Raw genomic sequence first — 16,422 nt, 5'->3', positions numbered from 1 at the left:
TCCTTTCTCACTACCTCAGCCGTCAACCTGGCCCATATCTGTCCGCTTGTTGTCTTGTACCATCTTGTGTGTCTTGGCCTCTCGCTATTCCTCAGTCGCCCTCCTGCCAGTTGCTTTACCCCATATTCCATCCCTCCCTCCCTCTCTCCTTCTGTATGTTGTCAAAACCCTCTACATCAGTCTCAAATGCTTTCTCCTTGGAAGAATCTCCCCATACATCTATCTCTCTCTCCTCAGGAACTCTCTAACCTTTTGTCTTTTCTATTTCTCTACATTTGGTTTGACCTTTTCATTTAATCTTTCTCCTCCTGCATGGCCACCTTTTCTACTTATATTTCACTTTACTTATATTCCCTTTCTTATGTATATATTCTTACATTTCAGGGCATGTTATCACAGTGGTACCTGAGTAGTCCTTTACAGTCACCTAAAGCAGTGATATCACAAGTAATGCCTATATGAAAGGATCAGCAAGCAGGATTTAGTGGCATCTAGCAGTGAAGTTGCAGACTGCAACTAACTGAACACCACTCGCGTCTATATTTGACAACCTGGGATTGAGAGTGGTCTGTATAGGAGAAAATACAATGCCCATGAAACTCGCAAAAAATGAAGAAAGGCCTTATCTAGTGTTTGGTTTGTCTGTTCTGTGCAACTGTAGAAACATGGCGGTTCAACATGGCAGACTCCATCACAGCAAGTGAGTGGAGTGGAGCAGTGAGAATTCCCACCCCTCACTAACGGAGCTGTTTGTTCATGCCGCTTACCCGTTCGAAGCTTCTTGGGACCGCTCCGCTCAAAATCAATTCTTGCTCAACTCAGCTTTCACCCTGCTCCACTAAAATCGGTCACCGCTCGCTCCGAAAATTTTATCTTAAACCCTGTTAAAGCTGCATGATAAAGCTGTATGTGTCACACCGGGGGCACACAGATCAGACAGTCATACACAGAAAGAAATGAGCAGAGGATCAGAGATCACTTGTTGACCGGCAAAAAGAAATGCACTTCTGATATAAACAGCCAGGCTCACACGTGCAGAGGTGCAAATTAACAATGAATTGGAAGCGTGGGAATGATCCTGGTGACACACACAGTGGTACTGGAGATAGGCATACGCATAACAGAGCGAAACTGGAGCAAAAAAGGGGCAGGATGGAGCAGGAGATAAAGAGTTGCCCCAACTTTCTGAAAATGGCTCATTCTAATGTAACGAATGATGAATATCATATCAAATTTCTGCCAATAGATCCTCATAAATGTTACACACTGGACCTCTACTGGAAGAGATACAGATTCTTAATCTAAATCTTTTATTAACAAAAATCCATGCTGAAGCACTAGAACACTATTTTGACACTTCAACAGCTTAGCTGAGATTCAACAGTCGATTTCTAATATTACCCCACTGTTGTTAAGGTGTGGTTAGGTTTAGGCACAACCCATTTAGAATACCTTCAAGAATTATCACATATACTCTATATATATATATATACTATTCTACGTTTAGTCAAATAACTACATTTTATAAGCAAGAATTGCAAGTATTAAAGATGTGAAAATGTATGCTTGGATGTGTGTGGAATATTTCATCACAAATGACGAATGTCTTGTTATCCATAGTATACATGCCCACTATGAGTGGTTTGAGCATTAAAATCAAAACGTAACTCCAAATACTTGCACTGCAGTTCGAAATGTCTGACAAATTTCTGAGTTCTTAGTGGATTTTATGTGCTCCTATAACAAACAGGATTAACATTACATATAGAGTGAAATTTAATTACTTAATTAAATGTCAGATATTAACTAGTGTCATGCATTTACAGTATTTTTTCTACACATTAACACTACTACTACTCAAAAGATATTCTTATTTCAGTGTCTACTTTGTTTTTTTTGACAAAAAAGTAAGCAGAACAAGTTACATTTATGACTGTAAAACATGTAAGTTTCCGCCTTTGAGAAGCACATGCAGGTTTACAATTCCCCCACCATTAAACTGTATGGTGACTAGAGCTTTAAAAGTAGGTCATTGGAATCTGGATTTTGAAAACAGAACGACTACAAAATGTTGAACCAACATGCAACATTTCCAGAGTAAAAATATTCACTTTTGGGTGGGCTTTTACTTGCAAACCTAACTTTTAAATTGACAAACCACCGTGCAGTCAGTCAAACCAACAAATCACATCCCCCATTTGTTGTCCATTACCTTGTTGTCAGAAAGACCAGTGACTTGGTCGACGAACTCCTCCTGGATCATGAAGGCGGCCAGGTTGGCAGTGTAGGAGGCCAGGAAGATGACAGCGAAGAAGGCCCACACAGACACTATGAACTTACTGGTGGTTCCTTTCGGGTTTTGCACCGGCACAGAGTTGTTGAAAACCAGACCCCACAGCAGCCACACGGCCTTGCCCATGGTAAAAGAAGGGCCATGGGGGTCTGAAAGAGAGTACAGAGGAGAGAGGGACATGTGGTTTAGAAAAAGATGAGAACACTATTCAAACAAGGAATACCAGTATATCAAGATCCAGGGTTTATCAAAACTTGCTATCCAACTATGTTTCCTACTTAATGTGTGTATGTTTATGTGAATAATCACCTTTTCCCTGCGCCAGGTTTCTGTTGAAGCCAAGAGGACTGATGTACTCAAACATGAAGACAGCCATTGCAGTCACCAGTAGGAGCATCACAAACATCATCACCCACACTGATGCACTGAATGGCTCTGAGAGAGGGGAAAGAAAGAAATAAGAGGGCAAAGATTAAGTATTAACACACTTTGGATTAAATTTTCATATTTTCTTCACTTTTTTTTCTGATTCATGCTCCCTCACTTTCTGCCTTTCAATGAACTGAATGAATAAGTCAGTCATGTACACACACACACTCACACTCACACACACACCATAGATAACAAGCTGACTCCTGCATGTTCACAGAGCCCCTACATACATACCCACCCCGCAACACACACACACACACACACACACACACACACACACACACACACACACACACACACACACAAGCATATACACAGGCGCACCTCCTATTTGACAGTGTGAGGAGGCGTACAGTATAGGAAGCCCTGGTGTCAGCACTCCTGTCCTCCCTCTGAGCTCACAACACTACTGCAGAGATTAAACCCTGCTCTAATGTATGGGAGAGCACTGCTGGCATAGGGCCGTGCACTCTGTGTGTGCAAGTGTGTATGTGTGTGCTGGCAAGCAGCCATTATGGGGTTTTCCTGCTAAGCCCTTATAATTGCCACTTTCAGAGCAGTAACTGCATGCTGCATACATGTCAGAGTGTGTACCTGTGTGTCTTTGTGCCTTTGTGTGCTGGCATGTGTTTCCCTCTTCACTTTTATGCAATCTGGCTGACTGTTCGTGTTTGCGCCTGTGTGTGTAAGTGGCTTTGTGTGTGTGTGTGTGTGTGTGTGTGTGTGTGTACAGGAACTTGGATGATGATGCTGAAGCGCTACGCATCAGATGAACATGACTGAGCAGGCATAACAGGGATATCCATGGTCACTCAGGTTAAAATACTGTGGTAAAGCCCCTCTCAGGTAAGTGAGATTCATTGTGGCAGGAAGCAGGAGTTGAACTAAATCCCTCCGATGAAAGAGCAAGTATTGACAGCTCTGTAACAGAACTGAATTGTGTTGTCAGCTCTGTATCTCAGGGAACACCCAAAACAAATATCATTCTACACTCACACAAACTGGAAAGAGCAAACAGAACAAATCTTCCTCTCCTTCTCTCCTGAGTCCAACCACAAAGCAACAGTTATTCGGAGATAGTTACCGAGAAAGGCTGACGGGGAGACGGTTCCGTTGCTACGGGAGACCATGACGCTGATCCCGGTTTCCACGAACGGGACGGAGAAATCGATGACCTCAGAACGCTCCTCATTGATCGTCAGAGATCCGACGGCCATGACGGCTTTCTTATAGACCACCTTTTGTGGACAGAGGAGAGGGAGGGATGCAGGGTTAAATGGAGGGAGGACGGATGGGTGGATGAATGAGGAGGATGAGTGATAAGGGATGAAGGAAGGGAGAGAGAGTGAGGACAGGGAGAAAGGAAGATATAGATGTAAAGGAGGAGGAGAAAATACATAGAGGCACAGAGAAAGTGGCAAGATTTTAAGGTTGAGGAAGGTAAGACAGGTAGATGAAAGGGAAGAGAAAAAGAATGGGGAAAATGGAAAATGGTCCAGAGTGAGAAAGGGAGAAAAGAAGAAAAATTTACATTATATATTTAAATTATTTACACCTGAAAGGCAGTCAAATGCAAAAATCAGTCAATATAATCAATATACCTTTGACAGACACTATCTTCCTTTCTTGTTTTCAGATCCCTGTTCAGTCTTTAGTTACTTAATACACATTGCAGACAGACATACGCAGACTTCCGTCAGAAGAAACTGTTATTAATGAAAATAAAATTGAATATTTCCCATGTTTGGTTATTTATTTCTTAGTAACTACTAAGCTTCTGCAAATTAACATTATATTTCATTATAATATTCTAAAATAAAAAAATGAATAATAAATCCAAACACACGTCAGAGTAGGAATTTTATTGACTGCAAGTCAATAAAAGTTTGGCTGCATCTTAATCAATACAATCAATATGCAAGTGAACGTGCCAAATGAACTTCCGCTCAGTGAATAAAGTCTGCCATAAAAAAATATATACAGCAATAACGTTTACAGTCTTAAAATGAACTCTGGGACTTTACCTTCAAGTTGAAGCTGGTAATTAAAGATATGCAAAGGACTTTTCTGCAGGAGTAGCTAAGATTTTTTTACTTTCTGAGCATTTACTGTTGGTGCCAAAGCCTCATAGCTGATTTCTTTTTCTTTTCACTATGTAAAAGTTTTGCAAAGTCAACACTTTAAGCTCCTCTTGGAATATCCTGTCATATAAACATCTCTAATTTCCTCTCAGAATTGGCTTGGAGTACTCTTGGTGATTATTGAGTGAACTTGGTGATTATTGAGTGAACAAGAATTGGCCAAATCACACACACACACACACACACACACACACACACACACACACACACACACACACAAAAACACACACACACACAAAAACACACTTGTCTTACCTCTCCCACCATCCCATTCCAGACGTTGTTGATCTTCTTGCCATGCTTGCCATTGGTTACCAGGTACAGGTCATAGGTGAACTTCACATACTTTGCAATCTTCTTGAGAATATCAATGCAGAAGCCTTTGCAGCACTTCTTTATGTATGTCCCACCAGCCTCTGTTGTGTTGCTACAGAGACACAAACAAACCGCACAGTTCATAACATTGATTTTAAACAGCAGCTGCTTCAACCAATGATCAACTGTAGTTTAGTGCGTGTGACAGAAAATGTGAGAAATTGCACCAAATAGAAGATTTCATACAGTACGCACTTAAAACACAATAAATTGTAGACTGTTTGCATAATAAAAAGTGACCATGTTAATCGATTCGGATGTTTACTTATTGATTTTCACCTTTATAAACCTTGTATGTGTTCATAAGTAATATCTCTTCGGGTTAAAAACAAAACACAGTTTGTTTCTCTTTCCACTGTACATCACCCTGGAACTTTTTCACCTTTAAGTTTAAGATCATCGTAAGACTTGAAAAATATGCTCCTTCTCTCCTTCTACCTCTCTGTCTCTCTTTAGAAGGAGGTTTATGACGGCACTGCATCTGCAAGCCTCGTACCATCTGTGTGTATGAATTTGAGAGCAGGAGACGCTGTTCTCACACACACACACACACACACACACACACACACACACACACACACACACACACACACACACACACACACACACAAGTGCACATCAACTTTCAGCCACCTGGGACTCTCATTTAACTTTTAGATGTGTGCTAATTAGAAGAAGATAACCTCGTCCTTTAGTTTAACAACAACCTGGACACAAACTTGATGGAACAAGAGGGAAAAAAAGCCTCCAAATATCCGGCAGTGACTCTGCAGTTACTTTCAGAGCTGAAACGCTGTCACTTTGGAGGAATTCAGTGGCATCGGAAAACATTAGCGAATTCTTGCCCCAAGTCCAAACTCCTGTGTTACCCTCTCTACTTGCCATCGATCTGTCAAACAAATGTCACCCCAAGTGGAATTCTACCCTGTCTTCAACTTGGAAAAGGATTTACTTTTTATGGTCTAATGGGTTCACACAAGAGAGAAAAGGTTCATTTAAAAAAGCCAGGCGCTTTTCTGCAGTTGTGAAAGACTTTTTGTGAATCCCACAGTCACCCACAGTGATTTTCAACAGTCAGAACCAGATATTATCTACAGCAGCTGTTAGAGCTGATTTAAAAGGAAACAACGAAGCTAATTTACATCAAAATGCCTTTTCAAACATACCACGTGTCAACAAAATCCATTATCAGTTTTAAATAAATACTTTTGAAACAGCCTCGACACTCCTTCTATAAGCCAATTTTGTCTAACCCTTCTCGTCCGACATCTTTTTAAGCTGACCCATGGCTTCCAATTTAGCTCACAGATGCAATGGTGATGAGCACAAAAGTAATGGTAATATATCCAGTAAGACATAATGGGTGTGGGAGAGGAACAATGAGACAGTAAAAGAGATAGTGGCTTGTGGTTCTGCAAGCACGCTATATGTGCGACTTTAAAAGCATTTAGTTACTTCAATGAGTCCAAATTAAACCACAGGTTTTCTACACAGAACAAAGGGAAAGGAAATGTACCTAATTTGTACAATGCATTAGGTAAGTTCACACCAGGTAGGCCCAGTGAATCAGGAAAAAAAGTGTTTGATATGGAAATGTTAAGCCAGTACTGCAAACACGGTGTAAGTGTAATATATAGTGTACATTTCTTATGATGTTGAAATTATAGGTGGAGGGTAGGTCATACAGGGAATATGCTCTATGATAATGATAATAATAATAATAACAGAAACAAGGACAACTAAGTCATGTTTCTGGCAGATTCAGCTGGTGGGGGCAGTGACGGAGCAAGCATATAGGCCAGAACTGTAATTGCTGCATTCATGAACACAGTGTACCCATTTAGGCAGGCCATAGTACAGTTCAAGCAGTGAGAGCATGTGATGTTATGGGGGCTGTTTGTGAAGTGGCCAGGCCAACTTGATACAGAAACACTACAGGGCCTGAGGGGTCTCCAGAGAGGGCGGTGTGCGTTAGTGTGAGTATGGCTTGTTCTTAGGCCCAGCCTGGATGAGTGAGTTTGTGGTTGTGCATGCATGGATAGTCCTCCATCCCCTGTTCCAACCCCTCCATCATTCCTCTCTCTCTCTCTCCCTCTCTCCCCCTCTCTCTCTCTCTCTCTCTCTGCCTTCCCTCCATCTATCCCACTTTCTCCAAATGGACACTACGGATGCTTGAGTGGGAATTGCACTGTGGGAGGAATGAACGCACTTGAACGCATTGGCCTGTGAGTGAGTAGACATGTGGCAACAGAGAGTGTATATGAGTTTGTGTGTGTGTTTATGTTCCTCCTTGGAGATGCTTTATCCTCCGCCCTACTTCACAGTGATTCTGGATAAAAATCTCTGTTAGCCTCTTCCCTGGGACCCTTTTACTACTTAATCAGCTGTGTGGTGTGTGTGTGTGTGTGTGTGTGTGTGTGTGTGTGTGTGTGTGTGTTTGTGTAGTAGTCATAGACAGTAACTTTGTATGCATGCATGTACGCAGTGGTAAGAATGACACAGAGTGTGTAGTGAGCATGCCAATCTTATTGTAAGTGTGTCTGTGTGTTTGTTCCAGTAGAAAAAAATAATATTAAATTATCTGCAAACCAATTACATGCTTTGATTCAGCAGCACTCAAGCCAGTCGGTGACACACACATACTCTCTCACACGCACACACACACTGAGCCACTCTTAGTGTGTGTGTGTGTGTTCTTTAGGAACATAATATAGCAAGGGGCTAGCAGTATTTGGGTGTTAGAGAGAAAATTGGTAAGGAAGGAAGTAAATTGCTGAGTTCAGCAGTCGCCTCCATTTTCAGGGGGAGGAAAGAAGCTGCTGCATAGTTCGCACACTGCACCTCTTCCCATGCTCATGAGAGAGATAGAGCACAAAGGAACACAGCGACAGAGCCGAAGGAAATGGAAAATAGATTATGTCATTTTTACCACCTTCTGATTACCAAAAACACTGACATTAAAATGGAGCTTAATTTTCATTAGGGCTTGGTTCCATTTTTTCATAGATAGAAAGTCACCTGTCAATCAGTAAACTGCCTGACATGGAGACTGCAGTGAATAGTAGTCAGTCAGGCATTGTGTTGTACAGTAACGGTTACAGTCTTGAACCCTTAATACCACTGTGTATTAAGCTTTGTGGAGATTTTTCATGCCCATACTAAGGGAACAGTTAATTATTTCATTACATTGCACTAAATGTCTTGGAGCTCATAGCTTAGCATTGTAAATGAATAGTTATTGTTTAGCTAAGGTTAAGCTTTATGCTTACGGGTGGTGGGCCATATTGTAACTGATGATCCACTAGAGAAAGATAGATGTTTTCACCATTAACAGCACATGCTATAGTCCATTGACCTGAGCATCCTCTCTGACCTGATTCTTAAACACATTAAAACCTGTAAAATGTATAAAGGCCCCAAGTTTTTATTAGCATTTTTATTGGACCAAACAGAAATATCAGGTGATTTGCAATGGGAGTGCTGTGCTGGCCAGATAGTTAGATTAATAGATAGGTATCAGACTTACTCTTTGATGTGCTTCCTGCAGGGCACTGAGTTCCTCATGCAGGTACCGGTGAGCCTCTCTACGTCCTCCACGATAACAAAAGGTTTCTCCTCTAAAGTGACAATGGACAGGTGGTTGTCGTCCAGCTCAGCGTCACCGAAGGAGTTGAAGCGCGGCCACACTGGGTACTTAAGTGTCAGGCTGCGGTTGTCCAGTTTCCCCATCTGGAGGGAAGGAAATGAAGGATAAGAAAGACCAGATGACAAAATGAGTCAAGCTCTACAAGATTGTTAAGTCACTAAAAACTAGAACATATGAATTGACATTTTAGGCATTTACAGATAGTGTTGATCTCATCCAATACTTTACAATTAGTGAGCAAGTTAGGAGTCAGGATCTTCCCGTTACTTACTGTAACGGTAGCACTGGCTGTTGTTGGCTTTAGACCTCACATTGAAAACACAGTGTCTCTAACTACTCGGCAAGACTGTTGCCCTCATGGTTAAAAGCAGACAGGAAGTGGAAGTGGTGGGGGAAAAATATGTCCAGTGATCATAACATGGCAAGAAGACCATTTTGAGAAACGCAGTGTGTTACTTTTCTTTACCTGGTAATTTAACTGCAGTAATCTGTCGCCTATAACTCAAAGCAGAAAGGAAGTGAAGAGGATTACAAATGTAGACACATGTTAACATTTGCTTTTAATGTTATATATGTTGCTTTTTTTGGCACAAAAAACATACAATTCAGTATACATGTTCACAGACCATAATAAATGTGACTGTGGGTACAACATCAAAAGCATGGTGTGTGGGGATGCATGACAAAATGCGCACCAGGGGATATACAATATGGCTATGAATGCAAACATATATGAGAACGAGAGAAGGAGCGTGGCAGTATGGTAGCAAGGTGACTCTGTTAATAATTCAGAAAGTTTTCAAAGCTGTGATGTCACAGATTCCCCTATGGATGCTCTTTACCCGCCCACACCTGTCTGTGTGTGTGAGCGTGTGTGTGTGTGTGTGTCTTTACACATGTTTGTGTCAGAAAGGGGAGGCAGAGAGAAAAGGAGAGACAACAGCAGGCAGCAAGGCTTTGCTTGACTCTCAATTATTAATGTTACAGGAGGCAGAAAACTTCACTTTCACTCTTTCCCTCCATTTCAAAAGTTTCTTTCTTGTTGTATTCTCTCTCTCCTAACCTCATACCGCTGTTGTGTGGACTCAAATATCTAGGTTTTTTGTGTATTGCATAAACAAAGGGCATAAATGTGTGGATGTCTACGTCAGCGACAAATACGGACAGATAGTGACAACGATTGTTTTGTGTGTGAACAAACTAGAATCTTTAAAAAATATATTTAAGCACACACACTATGCACAATCACACATAACACAAATAATATAGCCAAGCTAATCTGTCACCGCTTTGGCTATGGAGTCATAAAGGACAGTGGTTATTACCCACACACATACGCACACACATGCATGTTGCTGCCTAGCCTGCATGCCTGGCTAAGTCATTAACAGGCGAGCAGAGAGGAGGAAGTGAAATTAGCATTTTAATTGTTTTGCTTTGAGTGGTTTTCTATCCTCTGACAGGGATTAGAGTCTTTTCTCTGCTCTTAGTCGGCACCACTGTCAACAGCTCACTCTGCTGTCGGCTACATCGGCTGAGTGTGTGTGTGTGTGTGTGTGTGTGTGAGTGTGTGTAGGTTTGTGTTGAGGATAGGGGGGCAGGACGGTACGCTGAGGTGGCATGTGTGCGGTTTCTTGTGTGTCACCTTCACTCTCCAGGGAACGGCCACATTTGTCTATCTGTCTTACCGCAGCTGTTTTGCATTTCACAAGTGAGTGAGCGCATGCATGTATCTACACAAACGAGTGTGTCTATCAAAGGGGTGGGGAGGTATAGAAGGAAATGGGATTGGTAATGTAAAAGTGAGGGGCATTTATGCACAGTAAGTGGGACTTGTATCACAGAAATGAAAGGAATCTGGGGAAAAGAAATAAAAAGCTAAGACGAGCCAGAGAGGAAAAGAAAAGAAAAGCATTTGGATTGTACCACACAAGCAGTTTGGACTCATTTTCTGGTTTTAGTAGGACCCCAAAGCAGCAGTTACCAGCTGTGCCTGATATACTGATACACAAATTCCACAGGTGTTTCAACTATGTAAAATGATGCCTTTTTGTTTCTTGTTGGAACTGAGAAAAATCAGTTTTTGCTCCATGTTTCTAAAAGAACGGCTATTTTTCTTCCTTTTTTACTATTTTATTTTTGTCTAGTAGGTCACAAATGTTGCAACGCACACTAGCTATACTGATTACTGATGCTACAATGATCTGATATGTTTGGTTTTACTACTTGTTGCATCTGTACGTATCAGTATACACAGCACAGTAATATACACATGATGAACCTGAAACAGACATACACAGCAACTCAAGTCTGCATGAACCATTCAGTCATTAATATAAGCTTTTGAGGATTGGCCCTGATTTGGTTTGGATGAATCAATAAACAAGACGGAGAAATAAATGTTCTACTCAGAAGATGGGTTGAAGAAAAGAGAAGAGGAGGAGGAAGAGGAGGAGGAGGAGGAGCCCCTCTGATTTCCTGTCCTCCTGCTCTCCTCTTCTCTCTTCCTCCTTGTCTCTCCTTCTCTCTAATTAAAGAAAGAGGGGTTATAAATTAATGCAGAGAGAGGAGAGCGGATTCTCTCTATCGACCGGTAAGGCAGCAGAATGCTGAATCTCCCTTTATGAAGCAGCAGATATCACACACACAATACATAGAAAGTAGTGTGTACGTGCGTGTTTGTGTGTGTGTGTGTGTGTGTGTAATGTGATAGCAAGGCCAATGGGGGGTTACAATGATAGGGCCCGTGGGATTACAGCATTATAACATCCCATGGTGGCAATCATATCACACCATCACCCCATGACGAATTTGGAGCAACTTGGAGATGAGATGACACTCTGCCCCAGAAAAACTGTTTCCCACAATCTTTTTTTTTCTTCTTTAGTTTCATCTATTATTCTTTCTTTTGTCACCTCAAACCTGCCCTCCTTTTTTTATGTTCCCTGTTTTCCTCTCCAGATTTTTTTATCTTTATTTTGAAAGGCCTTGCTCTTTGTACCTGCATGTCTTGCTCTCTATTTCATCTATTTCACAGTGTCTTACGTCCCTCTCTTTCTCTTATTCTGTGTGTGTGACCTACACCTACACCTACACACACACAGACACACACATACTATCAAGGGCTACAATCAACCAGAACCTGGCTGTACAAGTGAGATGATGATAAAAAAAATAAGGTAAAACAGGGGTCAGTGCTCTTACACTCAGCACCTTCTCTGTGCCAGCCTCACTGGGAGAGTTATCGCTGTGGCGCGTTGCATTATGGGAGAATGAGTTCCTAATAGCGTGGAGAAACCCATTCAGTCATAAAACAGTATCTGTCACTCCTGTCAGACAAAATTATGTTGAGAAAATGGATGCTCTCCCTCTCCTACACTTGCTCTGTTTATGTGTGTGGATGTGTCTGTGTGTGCATTTGTGAGGATGCACGCGCATGCCTCTGTGTGTGTGTGTGTGTGTGTGTGTAAGAGAGAGAGAGAAACAAGGGCAGAGAGAAAGAGGATGACAGAGTAAAGGAGCAGGAGAAAACTGCATCCACAGATTTAGACATCTTTCCTTAAAGTGGAGCACTTTTATTAAGATTCAGGGAATAGTGAGGCCTGGATCAAAAATGTGTGTGTTTACGTGTTGGTTTGGGAGTGTGCGTGTATGTGTGTGTATGCGCATGTGCTTTTGTGTGTCTGCTCTCCATATTGTGATTCTCCAAGCACAAATCCCATGCTGTCTGTAATAATTATTTTGTGAACTGGCTGCTAACACTGCAGCAGTTCCTGAAGCAATTTACACACTCCATCTACTCAGCAGGAATAAAACATAACATCCTGGTTCTGATCGGTAAATACACTTTTCTCATTCAGCCATTGAAGTTATACTGTAACTTGGAATACAGTCAGAAAATGTATCACAAGGTCTGTCATGTGATTGATTTGATTTTGTGTGTCACCACCATGGATTATATTTTTATGAATTTGTCTACTGTTGGATGGATTCTATTATTTTCAGGAAAGTTTTTCAGGAGAAGGTGCAGTCGAACCACCACTTCGGTCCTGAATGAAATATCGGAACAACTACAGGATGGATTACCATGACATTTTATACGGACATTCATGGCTCTCAGAGGATCACTTTTGCTGTAACGCTACCAGCAACTTCTTTCTTTTTTTGTGAACTGGCACCAAACCTTGTTCAGAAGTTTATGGTCACTGCACACTAAATCCTGATGACTTTGGGGATCCTCTGACTTTTCCCTTGGAACCAACACGAAGTTCAAATTTGTAGTTTTTGGCGAGAAATGTCCTCACAACTACTGGACAGATTTCCTTGAAATTTGGTGCACACAAAGATTAAAATGACTTTGGTGATCTCTTGACTTCATCTAGTGCCATGGTCAGTGCATTTTACTTTTATTTTAAACACTAGACCTGTATCATATATTTTGTTGAGTTGTGTACTTACACTATCCCAAATGTTTACAACAATGTTCAAACCCAGAGAAATCCTCTATTTTATTCAAGTAACGGTATGTTTCACTGGTTGAATGTCAAAGGCCTAATATCCTGTTTGCACATCTGTCAGCGTTGTCTGCCACAAGCTGTCATAAATGTTTCTTTTTATCCTGTTTTAGGCCATATTTTTGGGATACACTTTTTAGATCTTGAACAATTTTAACTATATATTTTAACCGGATGAAGGATTTTAGTCATTGGTCTAAAGTTATCAGAGAAACAAGCTGAGCTAATGTTAGCAGCAGCTCAGCTGGAGCTTTGGAGAAACACAGATTTTTAAGGTGAAACTGCTTTATTGAGTGTGTTTACTGGTTTTAATCATAGGGTCTGTTTGTTTCGGAGAAGAGGAGACATTTGTGGATAATTCGGCTCCCGGTAGAACCTTCCTGAAAGATGAACACTGAAGGAATCAGAAGCCGACTGCAATGATGGCAGTGGTGGTAAAAAAAACCTATGACCCCATGCTATTTCACGACAATATACTCAAAATTAATGTATTGTTATTGTTTTGCAAGTGGCAAATTACATATTCACATAATACAATGAATTTAATTGTATATTTTGCATATACAGTTTGTATTGTATTGTTGTGTGTAGCCTTTATCATTCAAGTAAAGCCAGCTCCTGTAAACTATTTAATACTGGATCAAAACTAGATTAATCTGTTACTTTCCCTAGACGCAGCATCATTAAAACATATTAGTGTTTTGTGATATGGAGATACACTATAGAATCACAGCATGAACCATTTTTTTCCCTACGCATTCATGCATGGCGAGTTATTTAAGTATACCACTCCTGGCAAGGCAGCATACATCTCGATTGTTATTCTTTCTTCCCACTATATCTGTTCAGTCGTTGCAACACATTTTTCACAGATAAAAGCCAAATTTTGCATAAATCCCCCACACACCACCCAGGATCGAGCCTTCTGATCCAGTCAAATATACCCGCATGATTTACTGCAAGCTGCGCTTCTTTTAAATAAAACAGTAATTCGCTGGCGATTACATAATCCTCAAAAAAAAAAAAAAAACATCCAACAGGTGAAGCTATTTTAAAAGCAGGTCTTCCCAAAACTCCAAAATATACCATCTAACCCACTCTGTGTGTGTGTGTGTGTGTGTGTGTGTGTGTGTGTGTGTGTGTGTGTGTGTGTGTGTGTGGTGTGCATGTGTGTATTTTGCAGAGAATAGCAGGTGTGGATGCTTTGAAAACCTGAGTGAGAAACACCTGTAGTGGGTGAAAAAAGAGAAAACATGCAAATGCTGGTGGTTCAGTTAATTCCACCTCTCTCTTCCTCTCTCAATCTCTTTGTGTCTCTTTTTCTTGTGCTCATTTGCTCTCACTATCTTGGCCCATCTGTCTCCATCGCTTGCTCGTCTCGGTATCGCTCCATATAGCTCTCCTCCTGTGCCTCAAGGGGACACATTTTATATTTTTAGTGCATATCCATATTTTAGTGCAGTTACTGAATTTTTATCTCTTGATCATCATGGAAGTCTGTGTGTGTGTGTGTGTGTGTGTGTATCGCTGATTTCTGGCGCATGGGTGGGACGGCTGCACCAGAGGGAAGGGGAGAGAGAGAGAGGGAGAGAGAGAGAGAGAGCGAGAGAGAGCGAGAGAGAGCGCTCCCCATTATGTTTCCACTTTGGGTCTACGTGTCTCTCTCGCCTTCAGTGTCTTTCTCTGCACCACAGTGAAGTGGTACTGATCAATTTCACAGGCTCTCTGTTTACAACAACACACTCTACCTCCCCTCAGCTCACCAACAAAGGGTCTTTTATGTGTGTGCATGTGTGCGAGGGTGTGTGTCAGTATGAAATATGAAAAAGCCAGTCTCAAAGATTGGGTGGAGACTGTGCGGATTGCGGCAAACTAAACCGAAATACTGTAACACTCACACACACCGATGTGACCTGAATAAAACCCAGACTACTTGAAGCTCAAGTATCTAAAAAAAAAAGTGTGGATGGGTAAACACACGCATACACGCACACACACACACACACACACACACACACACACACACACAAAAACAAGAGCAGTGACCCCTTGTCACCCCAATAACAGAGGTCTCAGGTTTTGATTAACTGTGGTTTGAGGTGCTATCAGAGACCACAACAGCAATCACAGCTAAAGACAGACAGAGTGAACAGATTATCTGGACAGGGAAGAAGGGACGAAGGGGAAAAAAATGGAAGAAAGGATAGAGGGATGGAAGCAGGAAGGAGAAATAAAGAGAGAAGCAAAGAAGGTTGAAGATGGAGCAGAGAGGAAGAAGAGAGATGTGAAACAGATAAGATGTTATGAAACAAGGAGACACAAAGTGGGGTAGATGGCAAGAGAGAGGGAAAGGAATGAAAAAACATAAAGACATAACCATCTATCTCCCTTTCTTCCTTATCCAAATCCTTCTTTTAGCCACACCTCTCTCTTTTTCCAGCCTTCTCTCAAACTCAAACTTTCAGCCTCACGCATCCTGAACTATGAGCTATTGACGGCATTAAATATGAGCTACAGTATTAAAGCCTGCACAAGGCAGCTAGATGTAGGTATAAAGATACATGGCTGCCATTTAAAGTCCATTACAACAGCGAGAATACCTAGCCATTCACAGTGGCCATTTGTTATGGACGCTTCCTCACATTACCCAGTTCAAGAAATCCATAAGCTTGTTAGTAAATGAGCTCATTGATCATCTAAGTGTTGTACGATGCGACATTGGGGTAGCATTTTCAATACCGTCTTAAGCACTTATTGCTGGTTTTGCTTGGCATTGCAATTATAAGAGGTCACTTGTCAATCAAATACCTGTATTTTTCCTTGGATTTGATTTAAAATTCTTTAAGTGGTGCACTTTCATCTATATCACTGCTAACTACCCAGATCCCTATCAGACCACAGCTTTTAGGTGTGCGTTGCATAAGCTAGCTTTTGGTTAATAAAATAATGTGTCAGTCAGTAGCAAATAAAAATATAAGGAAACATATTTGTATAAGAGTTTGACCAATACATAATAGGTCA

General features: G+C 41.2%; 1 protein-coding gene across 1 annotated transcript in view; it reads right to left on the bottom strand.

The window, feature by feature from the left end:
• grin2aa (glutamate receptor, ionotropic, N-methyl D-aspartate 2A, a) overlaps window positions 1–16,422 on the bottom strand; it is a 133,670-nt gene that overhangs the window by 22,353 nt on the left and 94,895 nt on the right. Inside the window, exons 5-9 of the mRNA XM_051387861.1 lie at window positions 8,768–8,970; window positions 5,122–5,293; window positions 3,810–3,963; window positions 2,603–2,728; window positions 2,213–2,442 (exon numbers count right to left, since the gene is read on the bottom strand). Coding sequence (XP_051243821.1) covers window positions 2,213–2,442; window positions 2,603–2,728; window positions 3,810–3,963; window positions 5,122–5,293; window positions 8,768–8,970 — 885 coding nt within the window. The remainder of the gene's footprint in view (window positions 1–2,212; window positions 2,443–2,602; window positions 2,729–3,809; window positions 3,964–5,121; window positions 5,294–8,767; window positions 8,971–16,422) is intronic.

This window comes from Dicentrarchus labrax, unplaced genomic scaffold (assembly GCF_905237075.1).
Source record: "Dicentrarchus labrax unplaced genomic scaffold, dlabrax2021, whole genome shotgun sequence".
In the NCBI taxonomy this organism is placed as follows: Eukaryota; Metazoa; Chordata; class Actinopteri; family Moronidae; genus Dicentrarchus; species Dicentrarchus labrax.
Note: the sequence above shows the minus strand (reverse complement) of the source record. Positions and strands in the feature narration are given on the sequence as shown.